Below are 22,176 nucleotides of genomic sequence, written 5' to 3' on the forward strand. Positions count from 1 at the left end.
ATTTCATGAAACTGTAAAGTTTTATGAATACAATACTTATAGTAGGGCAGAAACAACTATCAATTTTTCACTGATCTCCATTTGGATTTTAATGGATAATCAAACAGTTCGTGGTAACGAACTGCAAGTAAGGAGCGACCCGACTCAATAGTACTCGAAACTCTAAATAACGGAACTTTGATACCAATAGATATATCAAATGAATTGGCTTATTATGCTGATTCGAAATATATAAGTTTCATTAAGTTTAATCTTACCTTTCAAAAGCTACAAGCCTGAGAAAATTGTATGATTTTCAAAAAAGGGGGAAAGACCCCCTAGAAGTCATAAATTTTTAATGAAAAACACATCATCAGATTCAGCATATCCAAGAACCCTGCTGTAGAGGTTTCAAGCTCATATCTTCAAAAATGTAGAATTTTGTAATTTTTGCCAGAAGAAAGATCAAGGATGCGTATTTATTTGTTTTTTCCCCACTGGGTGATCATATCGACCCAGTGGGCCTAGAACTTCGGAAGATTGTTTACTTTAGTTCTAGTGCCCCCTTTTCGTGACCAAAAAACTGGAGGGCAACGAGACCCCCTCTCACGCCACTTTTTCCCCAAAATCGTCCGACCAAAATTTTGAGATAGGTTTTTTTTCCAGCATAGTTGAAAGGCCCAATAACTATGTCTTTGGACATAAAATGACCTCCTAAAGCCCCCGGAGAAAGGTTTTTAAGTTATGAATTTGCCCATTGTCTTATTTTTTATTGGAAGCATACATATATTTTTCGGGTGGGAGAGGAGGACAAACTTTCTGCTGGGAGAATTTTCCATGGAGAGGGAAGTTCCCAGGGGGTTCAGGGGAAATTTTACACTGGGTGAATTTGCCAGAATTCTTATACGAAATTCCTTTATTCGATATGGCTTGTTTTCTCTTTACTGACTTATTTTTACGCGTGGAGATATAAATGGTAATTGTCTAGGGTAAATTTTCGCCTGAATAGAATTTTCCAGAGAATATCTCTATGGGGAGGGGGATTTTTCCGTGGAGGTGGAGCCAGGTATCCTGGCGTTATTTAAAAACGATCAGAAATCAAATAAGAAAACGATTTTTTCTACTGAAAGTAAGGAGCAACATTAAAACTTAAAACGAACATAAATTATTACGTATATGAGGGGGATTGCCCCCTCCTCGACACATCAATCTTTACATTAAAGTTTAAATTTTATCCGAATTCTTTAAAAACAACTCCCGAAACACAAGGGTCGTTTAAAAGAACAATGAGTAACTTTTTTTTAGTGCGGAAAACTCTAGGGTGAAGAGCGAAGTGTTGAGGACAGGGTAACCCCCCTCATATAACTAATAATTTCTGTTCGTTTTAAGTTTTAATATTACTCCTTATTTTCAGTTGAAAAAACTAGTTTTTTTTCTTTATTTCTTAAAGGCTAATATTTTTCTAAGGCAAAGGAAAAAGTATGTCAATTAAGGTAAAAGTATATAAAAGTGAAAAAAGTAAGGAATTACAAAAAATACACAAAACAATAGCCTACTTACAAAAACTAAGGTATAAAGTACCAGTATTTAGTTCTGTTGAGCAATGCCGAAGCGTTGAACGGATATTTTTTAACAATATCGACAGTTTGAACTTGGTTATCAAACTCAAAATGTTCAAAGTAATGTAAAATGTAATATAAAAGTAATGCATTATCAAAGTAGTTTGTTCAAAGTAAAATATTAAAACTAAGATTAAGAAAATCAGATAAAAATTTTTAAGTCAATATTTTAATTTAATTTTGAATACTGAAATTTTGAATATTTGACACCTTTGTACTTCATAACTGAAAAAATTAAATCTTTTTCAAAGTGACAACTAGATAAATACAATCACTCCTGGAAAAAAATGATAATAAAACACAAAAGCAGAAATTACCAGCATTCGGCTCAGGGGAACATTTCTGGTTATAGTGGCTTCATACATCAGCTCATGGGTACTCTTGTAATGCAACCTAAGTTGACAGTGTGTTTTTTTCCGAAATGTTCCCTTATTAAGTTGTTTTCCTTGTGTTTTTTATAATTATACGAACTGTCCGTGTACTTATAACCGCAGTAATTACTAATAAACAAATGCACATTTAGGATCACCATAAAAAACTGATTCTTTGATTGAATGTTATCAATAGTTAGGCTCTTATACTTTCGTTATTGACAAGGGTCGTTATTTACTTACCATTCATTACTACGAAGAATTTGAATTTTTTGTTGCTCCAAGCAAATCATAAAGAAAAATCTTTGTGGAAAACTCGAAAGGGGTCACTCAGTCACAAATTAAACTTTTATTTTCTTTATTAATGTTCAAAATCTATTAGCAGGCAACCAACAACACACATTTTTTTGATGGTTTTTCCCTATTCTACTCTCTTTCCTTTGGTTTCCTTATAATTACTTTATAGTCCCAAATTTCCCTGGGGCATGACCCTCCTGCCCCTCCCCTGCCGGCACCCATGTATGTGTCCCTATTTTACCGACCTGGGTGTTAAAATCTCCTAATAAAAACACCATATTTATACATGGGACCCTGTCTATTTGCTCCTGTAACTGTGAGTAAAATTCATGTGAGTCACTAGTATCTCCGTCAGTTGGTTCTACAAGGGCATATGGTACTACAATTGATACCCTGAACTTTTTAGTAATAAAATGAGCAATTGGTGTTCTATTATTAATACCTTCCCAGCCTAAACAAGACTTAGCAGCTTCCCTATTCATCATGAGCCCTACTCCCTGTCTATGTACCCCATCCTTCCTGTCTGACTAAACAAATTTTATATCACCTAATTTCATGGTACTTACCCCATGGATATGAGTTTCTGAAATTCCTGATAAGGCCTGTTCGAGATTTTTCAGCCCAAAAACGCCCACCAAAACACACTAAACACAGACGAAATATCCATCAATCAAAATCCTTCGCGAATACTGTGTCGTTTACTAGGTTAAAATCTCCTCCAGGGATGCCACTTTTCAAAAGGGAATAGAGTTAACCGCAAGATCTCGCCCAAAAGGTGGAGGTAGCCCTTATCAGAGGCTGGTATTTAACTTATTACTGGGAGAAGGTTTGTAACCTACGGAACGTGTGCACACGTCGGTGGGCTCGTTTGAGTGTACATATGTGAGACCTTCTTCTATCTCCACCTGTATATACTGCCCCAGGCAAGGGGGCCCCAGTTTGTATCATGGACCAATTTCTATTTAGTTCCTCAATATGATCTAAGATTGCTAAGGATAACAGATGGATTTTGATTATATAGCCTACATCCTTGTTTCTCAAAACTCAAAGCTAAGTTCCTCAAAATGATCGAACCCTTACTAAGGATATCAGGTGCATTTAGACCATATACATCCTAGCTTCTCAAACTAAAAGGTAAGTTCCTCAGAATGACCTAACATTGTTAAGAATATCAGCTGCAGTTTGACCATATGCAAAACTAATACATATTTCTCAAAACTAAAAGCTAAAAGCGAAAAACTAAAAATCTAAAACTAAAAAGGAATTTTATGGGGGGGGGGGTATTTTACGTGGGAGAAACTTTCTACAAAGTAGTCTACTGTAAAGCGAGAGGAAGCCAGATTTAACGACATTATTTAAAAAGAACCATCAGGAATTAACTAAAAAACAAATTTTTCAACTGAAAGTACGGAGCAACACTAAAACTCAAAACTAACAAAAATTAATCCGTGTATGAGGGGGTTGCCCTCCTCCTCGATGCATTACTCGTTACGCTAAAATTTGTCCTAATTTTTAAAGAACGACTCCTGAAATACAAGGGCCGTTTAATTAGAACAAGAAGCTCTTTTAAAAGTGCTAAAAACTTCAGCGTAATGAGCAAGGTACCAAGGAGGAGGGCAACCCCTCCATCTACGAGATAATTTATGTTCGTTTTGAGTTTTAATGTTGCTCCTTATTTTCAGTTGAAAAATTTGTTTTTTTATTATTTAACTATCATCTAAAAGGTAGAACGTTTTCTTCTCTGAATAAAGAAAAACGTTCTCGTATTTTTTCCGTTCTGAATAAATACTTGTTATATGCGAATAATAATAAGCATTAAATGGAAACTTCATATCCATGGAAAACATTCTATATTCTAATAAGGTTTTCAGTTACGAACACTTTGTCAAATATTTATTAGGGGGCAATTTATGAGCTAAAGCTAATTTGTCTTATTTTTCCTAACAAACATGTGTATTATTAGGAAAACACATTGTTAGTGTATATTGTAATTTTTGGCTTGAAACTTTGTCTCCGAGGAATCTTTCGATTCTTAACAAACTCTGTAGAGTTCCCGGATTCTGGGGAAAAGATATCCTCCCATACAACGAGCACGGGGAACTGATAAGCTAGAAAACTCAGCACTTTGTTTGCTTTATTAGGGTGATATGTAATATATATTGTGAAGACAAAATTCACCAAAATAATAGCGCACGCAAAAGCCCAATCACAGGCAGATCAAAATACGCAAATCCTTAATATAAAATGTGATGCATTTACTGGTAAGCCTATAAGCCGAGGTGGCTCCCCATTTCCGCCACCTGGTTTTCATCTCAGAACGTCAAGTTTGCCACACAGTTCCGCCACGCTTGGCACTCACCACCTATCGATGTGGATAACTTCGAAGACCACACTTCGAAGACCACAAATAATTTTATATCTATTCACTGTCAATAAAAAGGTTTCATCCCTATTTTGAACTGTTTTACTTTCGTCTGGTGTATGTGATTTCTGAAAGTGGGTGTCGCCTTAGCATAACCAAACAAAAATAAAAGTGAACGTTGCTTATTGTTGGAAACATACTCAGCACTGGAACAAACTCGTTGTACGTTGTCTCACAAGATTGGAAATATATTTTCCAATCACGACTAAACAACGTAGCCTATATTTCTATCAAATCCCGAGCGATAGACGCCTGTTTCTCGCAAATCAATTTATTACATTTTTGAATAACGGAATTCTAGTCTAAAGCATAGCTTGACTCTCTGTAATCGGCGAAGTCGGACCGCAAAATATTACAGATTGTGATGATTATTCTTTTTCTAACGTCTATGATTTTGGCAAAAAAATAACCTGACAGTTCACACTATTTTGTGATTTCTGGCAACCCTGCTCGTTCATCAAACATAGCAAGTTTTATAAATAACCAGAGCTAACCAATCACTAAGCCGCCCACGCTTTTTCTTTGTTGCGGATCAAAGCCCGTAAAAATCGATTTTCTTATGCGAACGAATCCCTGTGCTGAGCCCCCATATAAGAAGGTGGAGTAATCATTACTGATATTCATAGCATACCGCTTTAGAAGGCTATTGTCAGCAAAGAACAAGATTTGACAGCAACTAGTATTATTTGCTGACGTCCGGTTATTAAAAAGTTGTATCTTCATGGACTAAACAAAGATACTTTTCAGGATACAAAAAAAGATGTCGAAAATCTTATAAGAAATTTGTGTTATATATGAATGAACGAAATTATTGTAACAAAGTCCCTAGGTCGTGAGCGAAATACTAAAAACAACAATTGAAACGAAGTACGTTACAATAACAAAAAAAAAAAAAAAATTAATGAAACAAGGGAAAAACCAAAACATGTAAAAAAGCGTATGCATGGAAAGTATTGGAAACGAAACAGAGATATTGAGATGCTACCTCTCAAATAATAAGATTTTGACAGTTTTATTTTGGCTTAGGGGTTTGATAGCCTTTGTTGTTTTTTTTTTTCTACTCTAGAATAAAAAAAAAATATATTTCTTTTTGTTAAAATGTACAGCTAACATGTACTTACTGCCACTTTTGGTACTTGTGTATTATTTAGAACACACTCAATAAGTGAAGTTAGGATCTTTTGTGAAACAAACTACGGTGCAGTTACATTTTATGAGAAAATCCGGTTTCTGAGCCACAAAGACAAAACTCGATTTAGTTTGCTACGCATAGTGATAGAAGATAGTGTCTGAACATGGATTTTAAAATGAAGATTTGGGGTATGCCAAAGACTTAAAAGGAGGCAATTATTTTTTTTTCCAGGATAAAGGGTTGTTGTCCACAACAAAAGAGTGCGTCAATGGACACAACAAGACTTTATACTCTTACGAGAAGGAACATTTTTGGAACTGTAACAATAGGCCATGTTTGAAAAAAGTCAATTTGCGTATAAATACGTGATTTGCTGACAGTAGAATACTATTTATACTGCAGTTCGTTTCATTTATTGCTGGGTTTACAAATTGACAAATGTGGTCCTGTGTGACCGAGAGCTAGCCATTTCTAAGACCAACAGTTATCGATTGGAATAACCACCTTCGTGAAGTGTGTATGTTTTCTATGCAACAGAAAAACTGTAGGAAAATCAGAGGAATGGGTTATACAGTGGAAATAGATGAATCCCGTAATTATTTACAATCACATTTAGTAGAGTACATGCGGCGGGCGGCAGTAAAGGCAGAAGGAAGACCTCCTTTTGACGCCATTCTTAACGACATTTCTGCGTTCTGGGTACATAATTCTAAGTTATAATTTTATAATTTTCCTATTAAAATAATATATTTTCATCATATTTTGTTTTATTTCATTAGCTTTATCAAAAGTTTGGGCGATATATTTGCGATTTAGAGGGAGGTGTTATATATCAAATACCTAACCTAACCACCTCTATATATAAAATATTTAGTCAAAATGTACCTGCATCGTAGTTTGTTTCACGAAAGAACCTAACTTCACTTTTGAGTGTGGTCTGAATAATACACAAGTACCCCATTTTTCTTAAGTAATTGTGGAATATAAATTTTATTACCATACACTCTTCCTCAAATCTTAATTTTAAAAATTTGTTTTTCTATGGGCTGTATATAGTTGTTTTCTATGTTGCATTTACAGTTGTGGCTGACATAGCCGATATAGCTACAGCTGGTTAGTTTTCAGCTGAATTGCATTCATACGAATAAGGTGAACAAGGTTGTAATTGGTTTAAGGACTCCTTCGAGTACCAATCCCTAACCGAGAAAAAAGAACACAACATTTTGTCTTGACGATACCAACATGCCAATATCTCATCAAACCTTCAAAGATGAATTATTTTCGAACTGATTTTTTTTTTCTATTTCTCTTATTTTTCACTGATTTTTCAGGAGGAAATTAGCAGTTGGCTTAGTTGACTCGGTGTTGAGGTCGTACTCCGATATAAAAATTGATTGGACATCAATTCATGAAGCTGGATGCACAATTGATGAAAATGGCTTACCACACCATGTTTCAACGAGAGGGGATATTGCCAATATTTATATGCCTGATGTTGAACTCTTCCTTAAAAACCTTGGATACACTCCAAATGCTATAACAATAGCAAGGTAATCCTCAACTTAAAGGCCAGTCTTCATTGGTGTAGTAGATTGTCTCCATTAAAATATATTAAGGCAGTTCATATACACCCAATTTACAGCAATTTAATACAAAGAGAATCAAGCAAGGTCGTATCCAGGGAAGATTAGGGGGTTTGATCCCCCCCCGCCCGAAATGTTTGTCCGACTATTAAAAAACGTAACAAAAATAATTATAAAAAAATTGATGTATTTTTCGTTTTCTTTCTAAATCTCCCCCCCCCCAACCGGCTGAAAAGAAATCATTTGTAAAAAACCCTCCGAAAAAAACTGGATATGACCCTGGGATCAAATAATATTTTATTTCTTATATTATAATGTAGTATATTATATATAAATATATTATATAATTATAATAAAATTCATATTATATAGTATACGTTATAATATACAATATAATTATATTATATTATAAACTCATTTTAAACCAAAATCTGTTTACCGTTTTAGAAAAACTAGGTTTGTAGACATGAAAAATTAATCACTAGGTACACAATTCTCGCCCCATCTAGTCTGTGGATGGTCGTCCATTTGTTCTTAGTTGTTTTTTAATTATTACTTGTTTCAGCGTTTCTTCTGTTCTGTCAAGTTCACTTCAAATAGTTATGAGTTTTTTCTTTTAATTATTACTATTATTACTGTTTTTTTTTATTCTTTGTTTGAGCACTGAGAACGCCTTGATGGTTTCGGTTCATTTTGTTTCAACGGTCTGAAAATCACCCTGGTTCTCTTGGTTTTCTTAATCATTTTTACATTTTTTTTTGTTTTCCATCAATCGTCTCATCGACACTGCTGAAGACCAGCACTTCCGAACTTCGATATGTATCGAATCTCAGAGAGAAATGAAAATTGTTGTATCAAGTATTTCGATATATTGAGGTTCCATATGTCAAGGTGATTTTGACAGACTTCGATATACAAAGGTTCACAATAGCATCGATAAATCGTTGGAATCCAAATTTTTTAGTTTTTACGACATTATATACGTCCCAGGAGACATAAACAACCATGCATAGACGAAGCAATAGATATTCCCTTTTTAATTAAGACAATCATTGAAATTATCTCACTTAAAAAACACAGAAAATTATTCAAACAGCTTCGATAAAACATAAAAAAACCTCTCTTTCTTAACATAAAAATAGCTACGGACAAAATAATTCATTAATTAAATACTGTCTTTGTAGACGTTAATTTGAAAAAAAAAACTTTCCGTAAAAGGAGACTTTCAAAGAAAATTAAAGAGCCATATTTAAACTTAAGACATGCAAAAACAGTTCCTTTGAAACTGTGTGTCTTTCGTAAAGCTTTAACCATTTACTATTGTTCCTATAATTCCATTTATTCTGCTTAAAATCTCTCTATTTTTTGCTTTCTCTTTGAATCTGGTACATCCCTTTCTATAGACTGCCTAATATAAATAACTCCCCAAATTCATACCGAAACTATTTAAATATCTCACGTTTATGGACTAGAATTTATCTCGGGAGGTGGGGGGGGGACAATTGGATAACACTGCACAGAAGGAGACACTTTGTGGGACGACTGTTGAAAATAATGGAGAAATAACGAAGATCATGATATTTCGGAGGTGATGTATCAACCCTCCCCCCTCGTGTGTGGGCCTGAAACACATTCTAAAAAAGATAAAGGCTCGAGATATAATTTAAGTCTTTTTTCAAGCGATAATTGAAGGATTGCCCAAGGTTTGTATACCATGTTGCGATCAACAACTGGGTGAACCTTCCCATCACTGAAGCAAAGAGGTATAAGTGTTCCACTTGTGTTGGAACGAATGACGCTCTTGGATGTACGCCACGGGGAGAGAGTGGGCATCCCCTAGTTACTTTTGTTTTTCCTGTAACTACTTTAATATAAGGCGATTTTAGAAAATTTTGGAAGAATACTAAACACCATGAGAGTTTGGTGTATGTGAATTGTGGGGATTTACATGTATTGCTCATAGATTTACATATAACTGTCTCCTGCTTATGTAGCTACTGCTTTTTTCGCTGCTTGATTTGTGTTTTGTCATTCAGCATCACACTGGTCAGTTCTATCTCCTTTCCAATACAGGTTTTGAAACACTACTTTTTATCTATGTATGAAATGATTGTACCACAGTTATAAACATTCTTCTTGATTTGCAAAAAAAGAAGTTATTCCAAAAAGTTAAATACCCTGGCAATAATCCAAATTGCTAATATGCATAATGTAATAACTATTCCTAGAGTTTGACCTTTGAAAAAACTGATCTTTTAATGAATATTCTTGTAAATCTGGTTTTTGTTTTTGGTCAGTTTTTTTTATTCTTTCAATTATTCAAGCTGTATAAGTTATAAGCATACTATTTTCAACAGTCATTTGATATATAGCTTCATTTTAGAATTTTAATTTAAACAAGCAGATGATTGCATAAGCTGCTTTCAACTTTAATTTAAAATAAAAAAACAAGTTTTTTAAATGAAAGTAAGGAGCAACATTAAAACTTAAAACGAACAGAAATTACTCCGTATATGAAAGGGGCTTTTCCTCCTCAACGCCTCGCTCTTTACGCTAAAGTTTGACTCTTTCTCTTAACTCTATTTTTAAAACAGTAAGGAACTTTAGTATAAAGAGCGGGGCGTTGAGGAGGAAAAGCCCCTTTCATATACGAAGTAATTTCTGTTCGTTTTAAGTTTTAATGTTGCTCCTTACTTTCATTTAAAAAACTTGTTTTTTTTTATTTAATTTCTGGACGTTTTTGAATTAATGCATGTTTTGATCTTGGCTCTCCGCACGTAAATAATTAAAACGAAATTTGCATATTAATTAATTACAATTAATCGGAAGATTTTGAGAAAAAAGGAGCGAGGGAGGAGGCCTAGTTGCCCTCCAAGTTTTTGATTACTTAAAGAATCAACTAAAACTTTTAATTTTTTACGAATGTTTTCATTGGTAAAAAATATATGTGACCTACGAATTAACTTACGTAACGAACTTCTATATTCGTATCTTTTTATTGCGTATATGAGGGGTTCAACCTTCGTCGCTCTTCATACTAAAGCTTAAATTTTGTCCCAATTCCATAAGAATGACCTCTGAATCACAAAGGCCGTAGAATAAATAGTTGAAATTACTAAAAATACTTTAGCGTAAAGAGTGAGGTATAACGAGGAGGTAAACCTCTCATATGCGTAATAATTTTTATTCGTTTTAAGTTTTAATGCTGCTCCTTACTTTCAGTACAAAAAACTTTTCATATTAATTTTTTCATTGTTTTTTCAAATAATGCTAGAAAATCCTACGCCCCTTCATTGAAATTCTCCTCCCGGATGAGAAGTTTCTCTATGGAAATTTCCTCCCACGTACCCCCCCCCCCCAACTCTCCCCCCTAAACCAAAAAAAAATCCCCCTGAAAACGTCTGTACACTTCCTAGTAACCATTACTATATGTAAACACAGGTCAAAGTTTGCAACTTGCAACCCCTCCCACGGGGATTGCGGGGGAGTAAATCGTCCCTAGAGACATAGCTATTAGGTTTTTAGACTATGATGAATAAAATGGCTATCTCAGAATTTTGATTCGCTGACTTTTGGGAAAAAATGAGCGTGGGAGGGGGCCTAGGTGCCCTCCAATATTTTTGGTCACTTAAAAAGGGCACTAGAACTTTTAATTTCCGTTAGAATGAGCCCTCTCGCGACATTCTAGGATTACTCAGTCGATACGATCACCTCTGGAAAAAAAACAACAAAAAAACAAACAAAAAAACATAAACATGCATCCGTGATCTGTCTTCTGGCAAAAAATGCGAAATTCCACATTTTTGTTGATAGGAGCTTGAAACTTCTACAATACTGTTCTCTGATACGCTGAATCTGACGGTGTGATTCTCGTTAAGATTGTATGACTTTTAGGGGGTGTTTCCCCTATTTTCTAAAATGAGGCAAATTTTCTCAGGTTAGGTTAACTTTTGATGGGTATAACTGATCTTGCTGAAACTTATATATTTAAAATCAGCATTAAATGCGATTCTTTTGATGTAACTATTGGTATCAAAATTCCATTTTTTAGAGTTTCGGTTACTATTGAGCCGGGTCGCTCCTTACTACAGTTCGTTCTTTACTACATGTCGCTCCTTACTACAGTTTGTTACCACGAACTGTTTGATTATGATATACAAAGTTCCTACCAAAACAAGGATGGCGACTGAGGGGTCACCGGCTTTCAGAAATCACGTGCATGAGGTGGCACGTGCCAAGCGTGGCAAAGTGTGACAAGGGTGACGGAACTTTACCAAGCGCTGGGGGAAAGGAAAATCCATGGCAGAACTGTGCTACCTAGGGTTGAACTGTATGGAATACTGAGCGATTCGAGGTGTACGTCAAGAAGTCGAAAGCTGGCGATCCCTTGATAGCCACCGCAAAAATTTATTCTGTTTTTGTCACAATTTTAAAAAAAACAAGTAAAAAGTAATAATAGCCCAATAAAAAGTATGATTTAAAACATGTAAATCTATAAACGATTTAGGTAAAAATTCAAACTTAATCGTTTGCAAGAAGACCCTAAGCATCAAGGACAGTGGAAATTCACCTAATTATTTGAATGTGTTAAGCCTATACGTAAATTACTACATATGTCTTGAACAATTAGTAAGAATTGAGAATTTAATTTTAATAATAAGAAACGTCCATGTTCAGTTGTATAGTTTTCGGTAGTAGTGGGTGCTAAATTAAAAAAAAAGTGAAAATCGACGAAAAATAAGCTAAAACATATGAAATGTTTGAAATTTTGTGGATGAAAAACGTTATCAGACTTAAATAATGAATTTTGCGCATTTATTTTCACGATTCAACGTTGCAACACTGACAAATTGTTTCATTGGACTAACTGCTTTATTATTTTAAAACAACAAATTAATAACCTTCGAAAATCGCGGTTTTTAGTTTTGAATAGACCTAAGGTTGGTCCAGGTGGGCCAAGGCCGTATCCAGGGGGATTTTAATCCCCCCTCCCCCCAAAAAATGTTTGTCTGACTCGTAAGAAAATAATAAAAATGAATACAAAGAAATTTTGCATGCATTTTTAAAGTTTTATTTGTACCCCTCCTCCCCGAAAAAATCCTGGATACGGCCTTGATGACCCGGGTACTTTAATATTTATCTTATTTATGAATATATTATTTTGTCAAAACTACAGGAATGTTGCATGCAAAAGGGTCATAACGTTTATTAAATATTTTATCAATACATTTTGTAAGGTCCATTATTTAACAAATGGGTTTAACCTGTGAAAGGGGTTGGCGTGGATTGAACCTTTCGAATTTTGTACCTCTAATAATAATGAATTTATTATTTTGAAATATTTTGAAATACTGCTGCATGTAATTCAGAAGGCGTTAAGCGACATATTATGCAGAACTTGTATTTCTATCCCCTTCCCCTAAACAAAGCAAGTTCTATCAATTGGTTCAATCCCAGTATCATCAGTGAGGGCCTCTTTCCCTTGAATTGTTCCCCCTAGATTTCAAGTAATACCATTTTTTAATACCTTTTTTGTATTTTCATTGAAAATGCCTTTTTTTTGTATTTAACTGAAGAAATTGCAACAAACAACAAATTTACATCCTTATATATTCAAAAATAAATTTTGCCCTCCTTTCTTACTCTAAATCTTCCTGAATTAACGTCCCTGTTCAATACTATTTCCTCTGCTTTAAAAACTAGTCTGCTTTTTTGTTCGAAAAACTAGTTATAAGTTTAATTTTCCAAAATGTATTATATCCTCCGTTCTCTCGCCAAAATAGCTAGAATTTGGGACTTTTGATGTAAACATTTTTATGCAGTTTAATAAAAGCAAAAAAATAATTTCAGTTTTTTTGTTCTCTTGTTAAATTTATTTTATATTACCTATCGCCTTTTGGGCTATTACAGTTGACCTGTTTATTTTTTACCTTTGCTTCCTATTTTAAATTATTTGTTTAACTTAGCTTTCCATTTTTTAACCTTCCATTTTTTAACTTAACTAGGACTGACAGTTGTGGGATTGAAACTTAATGGGAGAAATTGGGGGATAATTTCAAGCATTACAATTACCTCTCACAAGAAGGGGTTCCCTTGTTGCAGATGCTGCCAGACGTTTCCCTATCCATTGACAAAACTGTTCCTGCCCTATTTTTTCATATAAATTAAATAGAAGAATCCTTAAGTCTTTGCTTTATGCAAGTTCGAGTCTTGGCTAACTTTCAGAAAGTCAAAAATAAAACTTAAAGAATGGAATACTTAAGAATACGCTGACCTCCCCCAGCCTGGTGTTGGAACGCCTGTGTGTCGCACAGTCCCGCTACCCTTGGTACAGTCCTGCCGCGCTTGGCAGTCTCCAAAACGTTTGGCACAATTCTGCCGCGGTTGCCGTGTGCAACCTGATGTAAATGATTCCCGAGCGAGAGTGATCCTTCAGAATACTATAGTTTAATACATACCCTATGCCCAACATTGTTGCAGATGCTGCAGGATATTTTTTCAGGATATACTATCAGGATATCGACAAAACTATCCCTGTAACATGTTTTTTTCTTTTTTTTATATAACTCCTTAAGTCTATGCTTTATGCAAGTTCGAGTTTTGGCTTAGCTTACATAAAATCTTAAATAAAATTTAAAGAAATAAAACACTAAGGTTTAGTATATTCCCTATGTTCCAACATTTCACTTTCGCGACGATTTTTCGGAGGAAAGTTAAGTGTCTTTAAAAAAAAACTGACATTTCTGCCCCAAGCTGCACTTCTGTAACTTAGGACACAATTAAAAAATCTATGCAAATTTGAGTTTTAGCTTAACTTGCATAATAGTATAGTTGACACGAAAAACCCCGCAAGGCAATGGCCATAAAAAATCATACATATACAATCAACAACATACGAAAACAATTAAAGGATTCAATTTAAACATTTGATCAAAACGATTAGAGCCCAGAAAAAGGCTTAGAAATACTAATACAAACAAACAAACAAAGTCATCACATAACACTCTCATGATGGATAATCGCTATACAAATAAACCGTGCCAGTTTCTTAATACTTATAAAACACCCATTTCCAAGCAATTTTTTCACCCAAGGCTCATTCACCTCATCCACTCCAAAAATATCCTTTCTCAAGACCCTTAACCCTTCCTACTTCCCTCAAAAATGGAATAAATTTCCTCCCACTCTCCACACATCGGACAACTGTAGGGACAACTCTTCATGCTAACCTTTCCCAAATATCTTCTTCCTCCCCCAATTTGCATAAAGTTACCTCTACAAGTAATTACCCACTTGATGTCTTCCCTAGATAGCCCAACTCTAAAATATACCTCCTCTCCCCATGCCTCTTTTTCTCTAGATTACTAACCCAGAGAATCAGACGTTTTGATCTAGCACCCCTACTTCTGTGTACGGTGTCTCAAGGACTAGTTTTGTTGTTGGTTTTGTTTTTTTAACCCGTTTCTTGCCACTAGTTGAGTTTTAGTTTTATTCCGCTTTTTTGTTTTGCTGTGCACAGCTTTTAGATATGTAACAGCTTTTAGATATATTACCGAAATTCTCAATTAGCTTTTATTCTGCGATTCGCTGTTATGAAAATTTCCTCATTACATTATCTTCTTAATTGTTTGTATAATAGAAAGGCAGTGTGGTCTTTGTCATTATTCACATCTTTTTTGTAGAACTTAAATTAAAACTATTTTTGGGTTGAATTATAATAATGTTCCAGGTGCAAGTGTAATTCGTGCGGTGTTGGCTTAAACGCTAGGGGTTTGAAGCATGTCTAAGGGTGTATTCCTGGTTGCAAACCGCAATAATTTTACATTTACTACGGAAATAACCTAAAGTTTACGTCCATCGGGAACGTTTGTCACGTAATTAAGTCCTTAGTGGTCTTAAAAGCAGTGTCGTCAACTGGGAGACGGCCAGGAGGTATATGTGCTCCCTAATTTTTCTTCATGCCTTGATTTTTAGAAATTCCTTTTTTGGCAGTTTTATTATTGAAAAATGTATCGTTTTTGGCATTATCATTGAGAAAACGATAAGTTTCCCCTCTTCTAGAATTTAAAAAAAAAAAAAAACACTCTCCCCCTTAAACTTACGAGAATTGACGCCAGTGTTTATAAGGGCATGGCTTTTATAAGTTTCATTTGTATTTATCTCTCTTTCACTCTAGTAATATTCTTAATATGTTTCAGTTCGATAGTAGTATCAATGATGATAATGATGCACATTTGTCTAGTTAAATATGCCTATTAGCTGTCTTTCGAAAAGGTTACTACAAAAATAAATTTAAAGTTATCTTTCTATCGTTTCAGCTATTACGACAACGTCAGTTGGAATGAAAAGCTATTTTTTAATAGCTCTTTGTCTAACCTCGAACATACCTTAAGAGTTTTTTTTTTAATTAGAACACAAATTAAATATTTTGTTCGGAGTTTGTTGTATTTTAATACCCTATATAAAAAATTAAAGCCTTTAAACGATGTTGTTTCAACAAAGCTTTCAATTCAATGGTATACAGTAATCTATTTGCAAATCCCTTATATAAAAAAAAACTCGGTGATTGGGTAACGTACAAGACATAGACATCCCTGAAATCTCACAACATTAATTATTATCTAACACCAAACTGGTAGCTGTTGAAAAGAAGGTTGTTAGCTGCTGAAAAGAAGATTTTATTTATTTATTTCCCACCCCCACCCTCCTACCTCAATCCTAGAGTTATGCCTGTGGTGAGAGCATTCGAGGAAAAGCTGTAAGGAGGATGGGATTTGGTATACTGTTAAACTCATTCAATTCCTTGTCAAACCAACTCCTCCTAGACTATTGCCTTTCGGATAATAAATGGAGAGGGAATGTCAGTCGGTTGTGATTTGAAGGTTACCTTCTCGTAGTGCACTCCAATTTTCCTTGAGCTTTTTATATTTTATATTTTCCATTTTTTTAAAATGAAAGACTAACAATATGCAGATCCCCGAAGACAACTACACTTTCGAAGAAAATCTACATCTTCTTAAGGTGTTTGGTGCTATATTTTTTATAGCCGATAAATCGATAGATTTTTTTTATAGGCCGATAGATCCAAAGGTATTATGTTTTTGGTTCCTAAAAATTTGTATTCAAAAAAAATATATTAGTTCCTAAAAATTAAAGATTAACAATATGCTGATTGCCGAAGACAACTACACTTTCGAAGAAAACCTACGTCTTCTTAAGGTGTTTGGCTATATTTTTTTATAGCCGATAAATCGATAGATTTTTTTAAAACCCGATAGATCCGAAGGTTTTTAATTTTTGATTCCTAAAAATTTGTATTCAAAAAAAAAATATTTTGGTTCCTAAAAATTAAAGATTAACAATATGCTGATTGCCGAAGACAGCTACACTTTCGAAGAAAATCTACATCTTCTTAAGGTGTTTGGTGTTATATTTTTTATAGCTGATAAATCGATAGATTTTTGTATAGGCCGATAGATCCGAAGGTTTTTAATTTTTGATTCTTAAAAATTTGTATTCCAAAAAAAAAATATTTTGGTTCCTAAAAATTAAAGACTAACAATATGCTGATTGCCGAAGACAACTACACTTTCGAAGAAAATCTACATTTTCTTAGGGTGTTTGGTGTTATATTTTTTATAGCCGATAAATCGATAGATTTTTGTATAGGCCGATAGATCCGAAGTTATTTTATTTTTGGCTCCTAAAAATTTGTATTCAAAAAAAAATATTTTCGTTCCCAAAAATTAAAGACTAACAATATGCTGATTGCCTAAGACAACTACACTTTCGAAGAAAATCTACATTTTCTTAGGGTGTTTGGTGCTATATTTTTTATAGCCGATAAATCGATAGATTTTTTTATAGGCCAGATCCGAAGTTATTTTATTTTTGGCTCCTAAAAATTTGTATTCCAAAAAAAATATTTTCGTTCCCAAAAATTAAAGACTAACAATATGCTGATTGCCTAAGACAACTACACTTTCGAAGAAAATCTACATTTTCTTAGGGTGTTTGGTGCTATATTTTTTATAGCCGATAAATCGATAGATTTTTTTATAGGCCAGATCCGAAGTTATTTTATTTTTGGCTCCTAAAAATTTGTATTCCAAAAAAAATATTTTCGTTCCCAAAAATTAAAGATTAACAATATGCTGATTGCCTAAGACAACTACACTTTCGAAGAAAATCTACATCTTCTTAAGGTGTTTGGTGTTATATTTTTTATAGCTGATAAATCGATAGATTTTTGTATAGGCCGATAGATCCGAAGGTTTTTAATTTTTGATTCTTAAAAATTTGTATTCCAAAAAAAAAATATTTTGGTTCCTAAAAATTAAAGACTAACAATATGCTGATTGCCGAAGACAACTACACTTTTGAAGAAAATCTACATTTTCTTAGGGTGTTTGGTGCTATATTTTTTATAGCCGATAAATCGATAGATTTTTTTATAGGCCAGATCCGAAGTTATTTTATTTTTGGCTCCTAAAAATTTGTATTCCAAAAAAAATATTTTTGTTCCCAAAAATTAAAGACTAACAATATGCTGATTGCCTAAGACAACTACACTTTCGAAGAAAATCTACATTTTCTTAGGGTGTTTGGTGCTATATTTTTTATAGCCGATAAATCGATAGATTTTTTTATAGGCCAGATCCGAAGTTATTTTATTTTTGGCTCCTAAAAATTTGTATTCCAAAAAAAATATTTTCGTTCCCAAAAATTAAAGACTAACAATATGCTGATTGCCTAAGACAACTACAGTTTCGAAGAAAATCTACATTTTCTTAGGGTGTTTGGTGCTATATTTTTTATAGCCGATAAATCGATAGATTTTTTTATAGGCCAGATCCGAAGTTATTTTATTTTTGGCTCCTAAAAATTTGTATTCCAAAAAAAATATTTTCGTTCCCAAAAATTAAAGATTAACAATATGCTGATTGCCTAAGACAACTACACTTTCGAAGAAAATCTACATCTTCTTAAGGTGTTTGGTGTTATATTTTTTATAGCTGATAAATCGATAGATTTTTGTATAGGCCGATAGATCCGAAGGTTTTTAATTTTTGATTCTTAAAAATTTGTATTCCAAAAAAAATATTTTGGTTCCTAAAAATTAAAGACTAACAATATGCTGATTGCCGAAGACAACTACACTTTCGAAGAAAATATACATTTTCTTAGGGTGTTTGGTGCTATATTTTTTATAGCCGATAAATCGATAGATTTTTTTATAGGCCAGATCCGAAGTTATTTTATTTTTGGCTCCTAAAAATTTGTATTCCAAAAAAAATATTTTCGTTCCCAAAAATTAAAGATTAACAATATGCTGATTGCCTAAGACAACTACACTTTCGAAGAAAATCTACATCTTCTTAAGGTGTTTGGTGTTATATTTTCTATAGCTGATAAATCGATAGATTTTTGTATAGGCCGATAGATCCGAAGGTTTTTAATTTTTGATTCTTAAAAATTTGTATTCCAAAAAAAAAATATTTTGGTTCCTAAAAATTAAAGACTAACAATATGCTGATTGCCGAAGACAACTACACTTTCGAAGAAAATCTACATTTTCTTAGGGTGTTTGGTGCTATATTTTTTATAGCCGATAAATCGATAGATTTTTTTATAGGCCAGATCCGAAGTTATTTTATTTTTGGCTCCTAAAAATTTGTATTCCAAAAAAAATATTTTCGTTCCCAAAAATTAAAGATTAACAATATGCTGATTGCCTAAGACAACTACACTTTCGAAGAAAATCTACATCTTCTTAAGGTGTTTGGTGTTATATTTTTTATAGCTGATAAATCGATAGATTTTTGTATAGGCCGATAGATCCGAAGGTTTTTAATTTTTGATTCTTAAAAATTTGTATTCCAAAAAAAAAATATTTTGGTTCCTAAAAATTAAAGACTAACAATATGCTGATTGCCGAAGACAACTACACTTTCGAAGAAAATCTACATTTTCTTAGGGTGTTTGGTGCTATATTTTTTATAGCCGATAAATCGATAGATTTTTTTATAGGCCAGATCCGAAGTTATTTTATTTTTGGCTCCTAAAAATTTGTATTCCAAAAAAAATATTTTCGTTCCCAAAAATTAAAGACTAACAATATGCTGATTGCCTAAGACAACTACACTTTCGAAGAAAATCTACATTTTCTTAGGGTGTTTGGTGCTATATTTTTTATAGCCGATAAATCGATAGATTTTTTTATAGGCCAGATCCGAAGTTATTTTATTTTTGGCTCCTAAAAATTTGTATTCCAAAAAAAATATTTTCGTTCCCAAAAATTAAAGACTAACAATATGCTGATTGCCTAAGACAACTACACTTTCGAAGAAAATCTACATTTTCTTAGGGTGTTTGGTGCTATATTTTTTATAGCCGATAAATCGATAGATTTTTTTATAGGCCAGATCCGAAGTTATTTTATTTTTGGCTCCTAAAAATTTGTATTCCAAAAAAAATATTTTCGTTCCCAAAAATTAAAGATTAACAATATGCTGATTGCCTAAGACAACTACACTTTCGAAGAAAATCTACATCTTCTTAAGGTGTTTGGTGTTATATTTTTTATAGCTGATAAATCGATAGATTTTTGTATAGGCCGATAGATCCGAAGGTTTTTAATTTTTGATTCTTAAAAATTTGTATTCCAAAAAAAAAATATTTTGGTTCCTAAAAATTAAAGACTAACAATATGCTGATTGCCGAAGACAACTACACTTTCGAAGAAAATCTACATTTTCTTAGGGTGTTTGGTGCTATATTTTTTATAGCCGATAAATCGATAGATTTTTTTATAGGCCAGATCCGAAGTTATTTTATTTTTGGCTCCTAAAAATTTGTATTCCAAAAAAAATATTTTCGTTCCCAAAAATTAAAGATTAACAATATGCTGATTGCCTAAGACAACTACACTTTCGAAGAAAATCTACATCTTCTTAAGGTGTTTGGTGTTATATTTTTTATAGCTGATAAATCGATAGATTTTTGTATAGGCCGATAGATCCGAAGGTTTTTAATTTTTGATTCTTAAAAATTTGTATTCCAAAAAAAAAATATTTTGGTTCCTAAAAATTAAAGACTAACAATATGCTGATTGCCGAAGACAACTACACTTTCGAAGAAAATCTACATTTTCTTAGGGTGTTTGGTGCTATATTTTTTATAGCCGATAAATCGATAGATTTTTTTATAGGCCAGATCCGAAGTTATTTTATTTTTGGCTCCTAAAAATTTGTATTCCAAAAAAAATATTTTCGTTCCCAAAAATTAAAGATTAACAATATGCTGATTGCCTAAGACAACTACACTTTCGAAGAAAATCTACATCTTCTTAAGGTGTTTGGTGTTATATTTTTTATAGCTGATAAATCGATAGATTTTTGTATAGGCCGATAGATCCGAAGGTTTTTAATTTTTGATTCTTAAAAATTTGTATTCCAAAAAAAAAATATTTTGGTTCCTAAAAATTAAAGACTAACAATATGCTGATTGCCGAAGACAACTACACTTTCGAAGAAAATCTACATTTTCTTAGGGTGTTTGGTGCTATATTTTTTATAGCCGATAAATCGATAGATTTTTTATAGGCCGATAGATCCGAAGGTTTTTTATTTTTGGTTCCTAAAAATTTTGGTTTCCTAAAAAAGAAGTTGATTAATGCTATATTTTTATAGCTTATTTTGTGCTGATTTGTCACTCATGTTTCTTTTTCTATATTCGGTGTTCGTTATTCCCAAAAACTACAATAACTGAATATGGAGACTTTTTTCATTAAAAATGAACTCCCATTTTCCTGGTTTTCCAAAATATATAAAGTTGTATAAGTTTCCAGTTTATCAATTCAGTCATATTTAATTTCCACTGTCCATGGTACTTTAGGCGTCTCGTCACATTAATTTCTACCTTAACAGAAAGTGGAATTAAAATCCAGTTTTATAAATCCTTTTCTCTACTATTACCGCTTAATAGTGTCTCATTAAACTTTCTTCTTCAGAAATGTGCCGAACTATTTCAGGGAGCTAGTGAAGATTTTTCGTTCATAAGGACTGGGACCCCTGGAGAGTTCTTTTTCTCATTTTAGCTCCGCCCATAAAGTTTTCTAATCATAGTCTTTCTAGAAAGTGCAGTCTCGTTTATTTTGTTCTCCAATCGGAGTTAGAGTAATGGCCGATAGATCCGAAGGTATTTTATTTTTCTGGAGAAATAATTCCAAAAAGGTGGGAATGTTATTGATTTTGGGAATAAATAAGATTGATAAGGTTTTACTCAGTTTAAGTTATAACTTAGTTTTCAAAATATGTAACAACGGTGGGATTAAAGGACTTAGTTTTCGAAATCACCTTTTTTTATTTTGAGACTGAATTTAGTTTTTGCAAAGGGGGATAATGTTTGCATAATTTTCACAAATAAAACAATTCATAATTAGAGGAATATGACTCGTTTGCAAGGCCGTATCCAGGGGGTGTGACCCCCCTCCCCGAAAAAATCCTGGATACAGGTTTGGCAGGCATTTGTTATTGCACGACTTATAAGAAAAGACCCTACACTAAACAATCATCAATAACTCACTGACGAATTAGATTTCTTTCCTCGCACTCGTCGAAGACAAAAATTTAGATTTGAGGTTTGATAATTTTTAATTTGCTTAATTTTTGCTTAAACATCAAACGTAAAGCTAGTTGAAATTACAACATATAACAAGTTTGGATATAACTCAAACATAAAATTTTAATTATTCTATAAAATATTCAAAGGC

At 33.1% G+C, this 22,176-nt stretch overlaps 1 protein-coding gene across 2 annotated transcripts in view; it reads left to right on the forward strand.

Annotated features, from left to right (window-relative positions):
• Nucleotides 1–22,176, forward strand: part of LOC136038246 (UPF0489 protein C5orf22 homolog) — a 327,878-nt gene that overhangs the window by 287,798 nt on the left and 17,904 nt on the right. For both annotated transcript variants that reach the window (XM_065721355.1, XM_065721356.1), the window contains one exon: nucleotides 7,152–7,370. In XM_065721355.1, coding sequence (XP_065577427.1) covers nucleotides 7,152–7,370 — 219 coding nt within the window. The remainder of the gene's footprint in view (nucleotides 1–7,151; nucleotides 7,371–22,176) is intronic.

This window comes from Artemia franciscana, chromosome 17 (assembly GCF_032884065.1).
Source record: "Artemia franciscana chromosome 17, ASM3288406v1, whole genome shotgun sequence".
Classification (NCBI taxonomy): Eukaryota; Metazoa; Arthropoda; class Branchiopoda; order Anostraca; family Artemiidae; genus Artemia; species Artemia franciscana.